This window comes from Notechis scutatus, chromosome 2, assembly GCF_049901735.1.
Source record: "Notechis scutatus isolate UNSWTSFEM ecotype Mainland chromosome 2, rNotScu1.2, whole genome shotgun sequence".
NCBI classification, from domain to species: Eukaryota; Metazoa; Chordata; class Lepidosauria; order Squamata; family Elapidae; genus Notechis; species Notechis scutatus.
The window spans coordinates 253,194,387-253,208,092 of record NC_142010.1 but is presented as its reverse complement, the minus strand read 5'-3'; the positions used below and the strand labels follow the sequence as shown (position 1 = coordinate 253,208,092).

Sequence of the window (13,706 nt, the reverse complement as noted above, 5' to 3'; positions counted from 1 at the left end):
ATCAAACTTATTCTCAACTGTCCTAGTGAGTTTTTATTGGTATCTATTTTTATTTTTGAAATTTACCAGTAGCTGCTGCATTTCCCACCCTACGCTTATACTCGAGTCAATAAGTTTTCCCAGTTTTTTGTAGTAAAATTAGGTGCCTCGGCTTATATTCGGGTCGACTTATACTCGAGTATATACGGTAATCCTAATATTTGTGTATCTTTTTAACATATTTTCTTTATTTTGTTTCCCTGTTTCTAACTTCCATTTTTGTTGTTTAACCATTGCTTAAATAAATGTCATATAATATTCAGTTTGCTCTTTCTCCTTAATTACAAGCGTTAATCTGTTCATTTCTGCACATTCTAATATTTTCCTAATCACATTCTCATCTGTAGGTATCTCTTCACTCTTCCAGCTTTGTGCAAATACAATTCTAGCAGCAGTTAATATATGGATAACTAAATGTGCATTTTCCTTACTATTTGGGGGAGGGGGGGTAGAATCCCCAATAGAAATATTTCTGGCTTTAAATCAATATGCTGTTTTATCATTTTTTTCAACCACGTATGTATTTTGTCCAGTATTTTTTTGCTTTTGGGCAAGTCCACCACATGTGATAATATGATCCAGGTATCTGGTGGCGCTTCCAACATTTAGCTGACTTATCTTTAAACATCTTTGCCAACCACGCTGGTGCAAAATGCCATCTATAAATTGGCTGTGTTTTCTATATCAGTTTGTGGTTGTCTAATAGTCATTTGGATTTTTCCAGCCTAGAACTGGTAGGTCTACATAAACAGACAGATGAAGATGGTAGTACTTTAGGTTACAGCTGCAGTTCTAATTTCTGCCAACTGTCAAAAGAACTTTGATATTAATATGTTCCACTTCCTGAGTCTATTGAATAGTCTGAGTGGGAATGAAAATGTGATCTCTGTAACATGAGAAGAGATAAGTTTCAGTTCATTGGCATATAATGCATTTGAATGTCAAGCTGTTGAAGACCTGGCTTGCTGTTGGTAAACTAGAAGGTACCCTTATGCATATTTACACATCATTGTTAGAGGAAGACTGTCAAAGGACATTCCAGCCCTTTGAATGTGGTCAATTTTCAAGATTCAGAGATCGTTTCTTGGCAAATATAACCTTTTGTGATCCACAAAATATAGAAAAAGTCTTTCTGTGAAAGAAAATGCAACACCTTACATTAAAGCTAGGGCAGTGCAATCAGTTATTTACAGTTAAGTGCTAAATTAAGACAGAGTGGGGAAGTTGAGAATATCCTTAAAAGAATGGCAAAAATTCAGGTGTTTTAGAGTTAGTAATCTGCATACATGTGCCAAAATGTAACACTATTGCCTCCATGAAAAAGTCTATTTCCATAACAATAGTAGTTATTCAGGATAGCCTAAATAACTACTGGAGGTTTCCTGTAAAGGTTTGTTCTTAAATGAATGGCATATCTATATGCACTTACCTTTACAAACAGGTAAATGCATACAGATATGTTAAGTCTGCTTATAGCACAGTTGGGCAAATATGGACCCTTTACGAGCTGTGGACTTCAACTCCCAGAATTCCTGAGCTATGAATTCTGGAAATTGAAGTCCACAGGTCATAAAGAGGCCATAGTTGCCCGCTGTGGTTTATAAACAACAAAGTTTAGTCAAGTAAACTTTTATCCACAGAGGCATACCTAACTAAATAACTGTTAACTAAATTTAATGACAGATTTTAATTATGCATTGAACTTATTGCTGTGTTTTCTATTTTACTTTCTATCTTTGGGTGCTTTACATAACAGAAAGGTAAAAATTTAAATTTAATAAATAAACACAGAAAATGCCCTGTGCGTTTGTGCTATGCACAAGGAAATACAAATAGTCAAGTTGGGTCACATCAACCATAAAACTTGGCGTAAAATTGTGATTAAAATTATTCCAAAAGATAAAGAATTTGCAAATTTGTGCAATACATATATAACTTACTATCTTATAACTTTAATGTTGTAAGCAGCCCAGAACCATCTGTGACAAGACGAGGGCAAATAAAATGAATAATGATAACAACTTTTAGTAAAGCCTTTCAGATGCTTAGTTACATTGGAATAAACTTAAAAAATGGAATGAATAGTATTCATACTAGATGTTCTGAACTTTGGACCTATAATAATACTTAGACTTACATACCGCTTCACAGTGCTTTTCAGCCCTCTCTAACTGGTTTGCAGAGTCAGCCTATTGCCCCCAACAATCTGGATCCTCATTTTACCCTCCTCAGATGGAAGGCTGAGTCAACCTCGAGTCTGGTGAGATTCGAACTGCCAAATTGCAGGCAGCCAGCAGTCAGCAGAAGTAGCCTGCAGTACTGCATTCAAACCACTGCGCCACCTCAGCATTTATAAGAACTAATGTGCACACATTAGATAAAATAATTCATACTGTATATACCTCTGAAGTACTGATTTCTTGTTATTATATGTTATACTTTTATTTTTCTGTTTAATAACTAATTTGAATAACACACACACACACACACACGTTTCTAAAATGTCCTAGTTTCTCTTATTTTTTATTTTTCTTAAATGGAGCCATTAAATACTCACTAGCATCACAATCTTGAAACAATGGCAAATCAAATAAATAAATAAAATAAATAAATAATTTGAATAACACACACACACTTTTCTAAAAAGTTAAAATGGAGAGTTAAAACTCCTAGCATCCAAAAAGTCCCACCTTCATATTTAATCTTTTGTCCTGGAATTAAATATCTGGGAAGACCCCTACAACAAATGAGAAATCAACAGCCAAATAAAAGGGGAGGGGAGGAATCCAGGCAGCTTACAAAGAGAGATAAGGAATGATAGCGACACATAAGACAAAACATTTAATGAGGCTTCTTACTACTTCCAATCAGAAACACAGCAAATGTCAAACTCAACTTTGAGATCAGATTTTTTTTTTTAATGCAATCCTGGGAAGAGGTTGCTCTACAGCCAAACTTGCAAGTACATTTTCCTATGCAATCAGGTGCACAATTCCCATTTAGATTTTAAATTTGCATACAGAGGAAGGCTGGTGAGGAATAAAAAAAGATTAGATGTACTTACCCTGGATGGGCTAGGATGTCCTCCATTCCCCCAGGACCCTGAGCTAGTTCTGTCTTCTACATCTAGGGACAAAAAAGTTCTTTAGGCTTTATTGCAATAATTCTTTCCTTTTGTATAGGCACTTTTAAATTAATGTTTCAAATTAATCTCCTGTTGCCTTTAATTAAGAATCAGGCACAGGGCTACTACAATGATAGTGGCTTCTGACCCAACCACTTAAATTAACTCATTTAAATTCACAGCAGAAATGAACTGGACCCTCAGGAACCCAAGGTTTGCACATAAAAATTATTCCAGTCTTTCAGAAGTGGCTGGAAGTCACTGACTCAACTTGAATTGAAACCTAGCACAGAAATGCATAGCCTCAACAATAACACCAATGCTCCTGCAAAACAAATAAAGAGGCAAAGTGTTTTTAGATAAACATTTTGCTTCCCACTTTTCTATAGAATATTCCTTCTTAAAAGCAGATATCAGAAACCGGTTTGGGAAGCACCTCTTTTGTATTTTGAATCTGTAATGGATTTAAACCTGCTATTTAAAAGGGAACTTCGTTCCTCTTCAAATGGAAGACAATCAATTATTCAATATGGCCTCATTCTAATTTGCAGTAAAGATGCTTATTTAGCTATGCCATGCTGTACATCAGGAAAAGAAAGTTCTGAGTTAAAAACCATAAGCCAAGATGTGCCAAGCCACAGGATGGAGATCTCAACTGAGTTTTGCTCTGAAAGTCTGAGCTGTTGGAGAGAAGGTGGGATATAAATCTAACAGATAAATAAGCCTAAGAGATAAAAGAGAGGAAATAAAAGCAAGAGGGAAAAGCCCAGCACTGAATCCCCGTCCCGCAGTGAGACGTGGGAAATGTGGCGTACAGAAGACCCACTCCCCGGCAGCACTCTGGCGGGGGGCCCAAATCCTTCTGATTGAGGCACAGCCCGTTGGATGGTGTGAGGCCGGTGGCGGCCCCCGGCACGCCAGGACCGGGTCTTCTCGGAGTTGGGTTAGCATATGTCTTAATATGGTTATCACTTGAATCAAGCCTTATACAGATAGTCCTCAACTTACAACCACAATTGAGCCCAAAATTTATGTTGTTAAGTGAGATATTTGTTAAATGAGTTTTGCCCCATTTTACAACTTTCCTTGTCAGATTTGTTAAGTGACTCCTTACAGTTGTTAAATTAGTAACATGGTTGTTGAGTGAATCTGGTTTCACCGTTGACTTTGCTTGCCAGATGCTTGCAAAAGGTGATCACATGACCCCCACAGGACACTGCAACCATTAAAATTTGAATCAATTGTCAAGCATCTGAATGTAGATCATGTGGCCATGGGAATGCTGCAACAGTCATAAGTATGAAAAATGGTCATAAATCACTTTTTTCAATGCAACTTTGAATGGTCACCAAATGAACTGTTGTAAGTCGAGGACTACCTGTAGTTTATTTTTCCTACAAATAATTGTGTTCTTATATTCATATGCCATCTTTCCTTTGAGTGCTCAGAGCAAGGTCCTGAAAATTAAGTTAGCCTGAGAGGCAAGGACTAGTCCAAACTCAGCTAATGAATTTTCATGGAGCCCTCACTTTGGTCTTTTAAATCCACCAAATTATTCTATGTAGACAAAGCAAAGGTTTCACTAACTTCTCTCCAAACTTAAATAATAGGCATTATGCTGGCCAATGGGCTTCAGTGTAAAGAAACATAAAATAATGCATACTGGAAACAATTCTGCATGGAGCCTTGATGGGATTAGAGTCAATGGGACTGAACAAGGAAAGGGTCATAGAGTGTTCAGAAAATGAGAAGAAAAAGAATTTAAGGATTAAGGATCATTACGTGAAAAAAGTGCTAATATTTTTAAATTTATTTATTAATAAAGGTAAAAGTAAAGGTTTCCCTGTCCAGTTGTGTCCAACTCTAGAGGGCTGTGCTCATTTCCATTTCCTAGCCGAGGGAGCCAACATTGTCCAAAGACATTTCTTTGGTCATGTGACCAGCATGACTATATACTGAGGCAAATTGACTGCTGTTATCCTCCCACCAAGAGAGGTACCTATTTATCTACTCACATTTGTATGCTTTCAAACTGCTAGGTGGGCAGGAGCTGGGGCAAGTAATGGAAGCTACCCCCCATCATATGGGGTTTGAACCCGGCCTGCCTATTTTCCAGCTGACAAGTTCAGTGTCTTTAACCACTGAGCCCTCATGTCCCCATTATTTGATTATATCCCACCCCTGTCTTTTTTATAAATGACTCAAAGTGGCAAACATACCTAACATTCCTCCCTCCCTCTTCCTATTTTCCCCACCACAACAATCCTGTGAGGTGAATTGGGTTGAGAGTGTGTAAGTGGCCAAGATCACTCAGCTGGTTTTCATGCCTGAGGTGGGCCAGAATTCACAATCTCCCAGTTTCTAACCTGGTGCCTTTACCACTAGACCAAACTGGCTCTTACATATAGATATAGATACAAACAACTTTAAATAACATATTAAATTTTATATAACATACTATATAACAGCAGCTATATATGGTATATTGCCATATCTCTAAGGTAATAATTTTAGTGATGTGGTAATAGATAAAGATGCAGAAAAATGCAACCAAAATGATGAATTAACAACCAATATATTAGCTTTGAATTTCAGTCAGCATAGCCCTAATATATCTGAAAGGGACCATCTTAAAAAAAAAAGATTGCTGAAACTGGTGAATATTAAAAAAACATCTTAGAGCTTTTGGGAAGTTATGGTTGAAAACTCTGAAAATTCAATAATAACAGTAACAATAATTAATATTCAGTGCCCATGGATACTGCTGAGATGTATGAATCAAAATGTACCCTGTGGGGTTTCTATTAATCTCTTTCCTGACCCAAGATATTAATCCTGTTAGTTCTGCAGATACTGGATGGACTTATTACTTCCTATAGAGAAGTGTTTGTGTGTCCAGAATTTTGGAGAATCATGAACCAAGCCCATAAAAATCCTACATTTGTACTTTTCTTTGTTCCACATTTTCAAATAATTTGCAGAAATCTGGTATAGTTCTTTATGAATCTTCATTTAATCAACTCTTTTCAGAACAGAAAAATGAAGAGAGGGAAGAAATACTTTCACGTGAGAAACTTTAAAAAGGGCAGATTGTGTTATTTTCTAGTCTTACTGAGATAGGCTTAAGAAGAAAACAGAGTAGTTGCTTTAAATGCAACTGAAGATGGTTCATAGGTAGTTAGGCAGTGCCTTGTGTTCATGGGGATACACAATGGCAGTTGCACCAAGGCTCAAAGGAGAAAATAAAAGTCCCTCAGCTCTAATGTCTAAGGTAGCATCCAATATATATTTGTAGCACATTAAACACTACAGAAATAGCTTGCCTGACTACTCATTAAAATATATATTTAAATTCTCCAATGATTGACCAGTTAAGAAGCAATCTAGCAAAGCAAGAATAACTTTAAAGCTAACAAGTCCTAGTGAATTTTTCCCCACTGTATTAAGTTTGGAAGAATACAAAGAACTTCATATACTTTGTTCTGAAATGCTCTTGTTCCTAAGATTCATAAATGTGTTTATGATATACTTTTTAGAAACCTATTCAAAATCTCTCTCTTCAACTAGTTGTTCTCTGCATAAATGTTATACATGTGATTTTGGTTTATTTCTTCTTTCACTTTTTAAAGTGAATGGGTCATTTTATACTACAAGGGGTCCTCATTTAAATAACTACTCATTCAATGACCTTTCAAACTTATAATAATGCTGAACATTATGTGTATGACTGTTACTGTGTTCCTGTGGTCATGTGATCACAACTTACAACCTTCCCTTCCCACCAGCAAAGTCAATGGGGAAGCCTTCAGGAAGCTGCAGTTGCATGATGACCTCTCTGATTTGAATTTAACATTGGCAACTGGGACTGCCAGAGTGGTTGTTGCTAAATGGCATGACTTATGACTGTGTTGCTTAGCAAAGGCATTTCCAGTCCCAATTAGCATTATTATACGAGGACTACCTGTATTTTATGCCGTGGTAGCGCAGTGATTAGAATACAGTATTGCAGGATGACTCTGCCCAACGCCAGGATTGTAATACTCTTTATTAAAGAGTAGATTAGCTGCCGTGAGCAAGACAAAAATTGAACAAATCTAACTTATCACATAAGTAATAGAGAGACTTTTGTCTGTTTGTTAGATGCGTGATGATGTACAAAGATAACCACAGGAGCTTGGCAAAGGAAGTATAATTTGGGGAGACAGTTTTTAAATCACTTTAAGACTAGTAAATAGTTACAGTCTCTCATCCTTTGCAAAATACTGAGAATTGTGAGCATCGTGGCGTAATAGTTAGAATGCAGCCTGTTGCCAGTAGTTCGATCCTGACAGCTTCAAAGTTGACTCAGCCTTCCATTTTTCTGAAGTCGGTAAAATGAGGACCCAGATTGCTGGGGGCAATAGGCTGACTCTAAACTGTTTAGGGAGTGCTGTAAAGCAGCATATAAGTCTAAGTGCTATTGGTTGAATCTATTGTTTTTATCCGTCAACTCTTCAGACTGACTAATAGTGCAAACTGATATTCATTCAGTGAATAGAGTGAGGTACTCTGATGGATTATAGCACATAACCAGTAAACTATATTACACAGCTAAGGTCAAAAATATGGCCTAAATTGAGAAAATGCCAGAAATCTCTGGTTTATACATTGTCTTTAAATTAAATTGACAATTCTGTATTAATTTATACTGTCATTTTTTAATGGGACTTGCAACTCAGCTTTTAAAGTGGTCGTTAGCTGAAACCCTGATTGTGCTTCTGATCTTATTGTAGCTTTCTTTTGCTTTATAGACCTGTGAAGGTTTTACAGTTACTTTTTTAAATCACTCTTGTACCTGTGAATGGCCACTGAAATAAGACAGTCGCTAAGTGAAGGGACTTGAAACGGGTTATGAGAAAAGGAAAGATCAAGACAGCTGTGGTTAAAGTTAATGAGACCCTTGAAGTGCATAAGTGAGAATTTTAAAGAACAAATGCAGTTTGCATAGTGATTTATGGAAGTGGTGGAAGAACAGTTTGCAGAATATTCAGAGGTAAATGGCATTGGTGTAAATTAGATTTAAGTATGTTTCCTTTTATTTTCTGACTTTATGCTTTTTATTCCTCGTTGAACTATTTCTTACTCTCTTTGGGTGTTTTGCATAACACTGCTTACCCATAAGGGAATAGGATGATCACTTTGTAAGTATGAATTAAATCTGTCTAAATTACTAAATCCACACATTTTCACTTTAGATTACTTTCCAGGAAAAATCTTGCCATTGATTTATTAAAAAGGGAGGCTACAATATTATCTGACATTGATTCATTTTGAACTATATTAATCCTATTAATACAAAAAAAATTCCTCTAAAATTATCAAAGCTAAGCATGTAAATGATACAGACTATGAAGTTGAATTATCTTTATTATGTGTTTGAAACTGTACTGCACAATTGAAAAAGAGGCTTGCTTAAACCAAGACCTTTTCTTTTTTTCTTCTTTTTCTTTCCTTGCATTTTATTGTGTTTGCTTGTTAATAATGTGTTTCTCTGCATCACCATTCCTAATGTCTTCATGAAACATTCAAGTGCTAATAATGTTAGAAAGACATTCCAGATAAATATTTAATTATGTATATTTTTTAAAAAAATAGGAATAATTTAAATGACAGATCAGATCAACCATTGCATTCACTTAATTAGAGACAGCTCTTTAAAATCATGGGTGTTATGTAACTGATTATTAACTTTTTTTTTTTACTTTCATTCAAAGCACATCCAAAATCATAGATGAAACTCTGAATTACCTGTCAGTAGGTTTTATGTCTAGATTCCTTCCCCATGTCATCTATTCCATTTGGAAATTTGCACTGCAGTACCCAATAGAAATGAAAAATGGGTGATTCTGAATTTAAGACCTAGGATAGACAACTACAAAAGAGCACCGTTATTGAATCCTAGTAATCTATATAAAAATTTTAGTTAGCGTAGTTTATGTAACAGGAAATTTTGCCTGGGTTCCCAAATCTTGAAAAGCCATTATGAAATCTATTTAGTGTTGGGTTAGCATGGAGCGGCGTGACTTAGTGGTTAAGAGACTGGGCTTCTCAGTTGGAAAGTCAGCAATGTGGGTTCAAGACCCAATTGCCATGCAATGGGCTAACCTCCCATCTTCACTCCAGCTCCTACCAATCTAGAGTTCAAAAGCATGCAAATGTGGCTAGATAAATAGGTACCACTACAGTAAGAAGGTAACAGCACTCTGGAAATATCATGGAAATATCTTCAGACAGCACTGGCTCAGTGACCTTGAAACGGAGATGAGCACCACTCCTAGAGTCGGCAACGACTAGAGAAGTAAAATCCACAGGGTCTCTTTACCTTGGGTTAGCATATTATGTGCCTTCAAGTAATTATGGTTTACTTAATAAATCAGAGTTAAGAATTTCAGGGCTTACTATTCATGGTAATGTGTGAACCAATCTTAATATATGTAATATTTTTTAGCTTCCCCAACTTTGATGCTCATTTGAGCATCATATTGCCCCCCAAAATCTGAAGACCCATATTGTTGGGGACAATATGCTGACTCTGTAAACCGCTTAGAGAGGGCTGTAAAGCACTGTAAAACGGTATATAAGTCTAAGTCTTCTCTCTCATATTTGCCTCCTGAAAATTCTATTTCCTCCAAAATAAATTAGAAACAATAATGACCTAATTATTTGAAAAGTATACCAAAATTTCAATGTGATATTAATGCATATAGCTTATAAGCATCTAGAAATGTTTACAGAATAAACTTTACATCACTACAGATTATGTACTAAGTGACAGAAAATTTGAAACCAACAATAAAAGCCTCACCATGGAGAATTTAAACATTTCTTAAAATACAGAAATACACTGCTCAAAAAAATAAAGGGAACACTTAAACAACACAATGTAACTCCAAGTCAATCACACTTCTGTGAAATCAAACTGTTCACTTAGGTAGCAACACTGATTGACAATCAATTTCACATGCTGTTGTGCAAATGGAATAGACAACAGGTAGAAAGCATAGGCAGTTAGCAAGACATCCCCAATAAAGGAATGGTTCTGCAGGTGGTGACCACAGACCACTTCTCAGTTCCTATGCTTTCTGGCTGATGGTTTGGTCAATTTGAATGCTGGCGGTGCTTTCACTCTAGTGGTAGCATGAGACGGAGTCTACAACCCACACAAGTGGCTCAGGTAGTGCAGCTCATCCAGGATGGCACATCAATGCGAGCTGTGGCAAGAAGGTTTGCTGTGTCTGTCAGCGTAGTGTCCAGAGCATGGAGGCGCTACCAGGAGACAGGCCAGTACATCAGGAGACGTGGAGGGCAACAACCCAGCATCAGGACCGCTACCTCTGCCTTTGTGCAAGGAGGGACAGGAGGAGCACTGCCAGAGACCTGCAAAATGACCTCCAGCAGACCACAAATGTGCATGTGGCTGCTCAAATGGTCAGAAACAGACTCCATGAGGGTGGTATGAGGGCCCGATGTCCACAGGTGGGGGTTGTGCTTACAGCACAACACCGTGCAGGATATTTGGCATTTGCCAGAGAACCCCAATATTGGCAAATTCACCACTGGTGCCCTGTGCTCTTCACAGATGAAAGCAGGTTCACACTGAGCACATGTGACAGACGTGACAGGGTCTGGAGACGCCGTGGAGAACATTCTGCTGCCTGCAACATCCTCCAGCATGATCAGTTTGGCAGTGGGTCAGTAATGATGTGGGGTAGCATTTCTTTAGGGGGCCGTACAGCCATGTGCTCGCCAGAGGTAGCCTGACTGCCATTAGGTACTGAAATGAGATCTTCAGACCCCTTGTGAGACATATGCTGGTGCGGTTGGTCCTGGGTTCCTCCTAATGCAAGACAATGCTAGACCTCATGTGGCTGGAGTGTGTCAGCAGTTCCTGCAAGACAAAGGCATTGATGCTATGCACTGGCCCGCCCATTCCCCAGACCTGAATCCAATTGAGCACATCTGGGACATCATGTCTCACTCCATCCACCAACGCCACGTTGCACCACAGATTGTCCAGGAGTTAGGGGATGCTTTAGTCTAGGTGTGGGAGGACATCCCTCAGGAGACCATCCGCCACCTCATCAGGAGCATGCCCAGGCGTTATAGGGAGGTCATACAGGCACTTGGAGGCCACATACACTACTGAGCCTCATTTTGACTTGTTTTAAGGACATTACATCAAAGTTGGATCAGCCTGTAGTGTTTTTTTCCACTTTAATTTTGAGTGTAACTCCAAATCCAGACCTCCATGGGTTGCTAAATTTGATTTCCATTGATAATTTTTGTGTGATTTTGTTGTCAGCACATTCAACTATGTAATGAACAAAGTATTTAATAAGAATATTTCATTCATTCAGATCTAGGATGTCTTATTTTTATGTTTCCTTTATTTTTTTGAGCAGTATATTTAAGTAGTCTAATCAAAGTGGACCTTTTCAACTTTGTTCACAGAATTTCACTGGCATTTCCTATACTACAAATAAGGCAGTTTGAGATTCATAGTTCAGCAACATCTATTTTAATATTTGCAAATCCATAACAATCAAACTTACTCGTTACCCTTTATCCAGTATAAGTAGTAATATTCTGACATCATTTTTGTGTCCTAATTATAAATACATTTTATAAGAAATAATCTGTTAATTTAGCACAATGCATTTCTGTTGTGGCTGGAAACCCATCCAATATTTGGAGATTAACTATTTTCATGCAGGTGAACCCTTTCAATCCAGGATATATAAATTGGCAATTATGAATTAATTCTTGTGTATGATGGAATGAAGAAATTCTAGCCAAAAAAACCCTCTGAAAATTCCACTCTCAATATAAACTTCACTACAGTAATGCCTACCTATAAGAACTCCAGGTTAAATTATGACAATATATGCTACTTAAATATAAGAATGAATAGGATACTTATGCCTGCAATATTAGTGTTCTTTTTTTTTTCAGAAAACTGTAAAAACATGCTACAACCCAACTCACATACGCCTCCAAATACTGTGTCACATTGATTTCACCCTTCAGTTGAGACCATCAGCCTGAAAACCTATAATTTCTACCTGAAAAAATGCACCTGCTTTATCATTACTCTTCTCCAGCTATAGTGTACATCTGAGCAGTTCCAAATGTTCAGTGTTCTAACTGCATAAATTTAACTGTAATGCCAAATCAGAAAATAGGCTTGTTTTTTCGGGGTAGTGGGGGGAAATGAGGGCACGAATTTCTACCCAAATTTAGAAAGAAAAGATTGAGACTACTGGAATGGATTTGTGTGCCACAGACTGTTTTGAAAGACATTTAAAAGGAGAACTAGAAATGCAACTATCAGTTCTATTTCAAACTACACATTACTTTCAAGGCACTAAAATAATTATACCAGGTTTTCTTTTTTTAAACTTATTCAAAGATGACATAAGTGATTCTGTCACACAGAGAAAGGATGTTAATTACGGGGGCTTTGCTTAAGAAGACGGGAATGGGAAAATGTTTGGAAGAATTATGAGGGGTGATGATGATCAAAATTTGGGAAACACAAATTTTAGAAATTAGCATGGTTTTTAAGGCCAGGAAGGGGATGTGCTGAAATGACTTTGATCTTCAACGGTTCATCAATAGGTACAGTATACAAATTTCATGAAGTTCATTGTAGTTTGTTCATTTAGATCAGGGGTGTCAAACACAAGGCCCACGGGCCAGATTCGACCTGTGATGTGGTCAGATCTGGCCTGCAGGGTGTCGGTGTTCCAGAAAACCTCCACTCCAAACAATAACTCCGAGACAGACATCTCTCAACAGTTCCGTTTTATTTGGATAGTAAACTGGCACATCTGAGGAATCCCAAATCTGAAAGTTCCAGGGTTCCTTGCAGTAAGTAAAAACTACAAATCCACCTCCTGCATCCATCATCGCATCACATGCCCCAATCACCATCCGTCCCAACTTGAGACACCCCCTCACCCAGATGCAGAAATAACATGACCTTGACTTAGAAGAAGAATGCTATTATGTCTAAACCACATACATTCCAAGAACTTCCCACCTGGTGTCAATATGGCTTCCAAAGGTGACATGGGGCCATCCTAGAAAATGTAAGGGGCCGGCCCGCATTGCTTCAGCCCGGTCAACCCAGTGCGAAGAGGAAACATGGCAGCATGTTTGGGGAGTGGCGTCAAGCTGGCCAAACCCACCCAGTTGGACACGCCCAAGATTTCTTTAAATTGTTCCATCTGATCCTCAGTGGATCACTTGAGAATCAAGCCTTATACAGCTAGTCCACAACTTACAACCACAATTCAGCTCAAAAATTCTGTGTTGCAAAAGGTAATCACATGATCTAGGGATACAGCAATGGCTATAAGTATGAACCAGTTGCCAAGCATCTGAATTTTGATCACATGATCATGGGGATGCTACAAAGGTTGTAACTGTGAAAAATGGTCATAAGTCACTTTTTAGTGCGGTTGTAACTTTGAACAGTCACTAAATGGACTGTTGTAAGCCG

The 13,706-nt window shown here is 37.7% G+C and overlaps 1 protein-coding gene across 21 annotated transcripts in view; it reads right to left on the bottom strand.

Annotated features, from left to right (window-relative positions):
- Positions 1–13,706, bottom strand: part of TCF4 (transcription factor 4) — a 434,610-nt gene that overhangs the window by 291,210 nt on the left and 129,694 nt on the right. For 18 of the 21 annotated variants that reach the window (XM_087958608.1, XM_087958604.1, XM_087958616.1 and 15 more), the window contains one exon: positions 3,104–3,165. The exons of the other annotated variants lie outside the window; for them this stretch is intronic. In XM_087958608.1, coding sequence (XP_087814734.1) covers positions 3,104–3,165 — 62 coding nt within the window. The remainder of the gene's footprint in view (positions 1–3,103; positions 3,166–13,706) is intronic. 21 annotated transcript variants of the gene reach the window in all.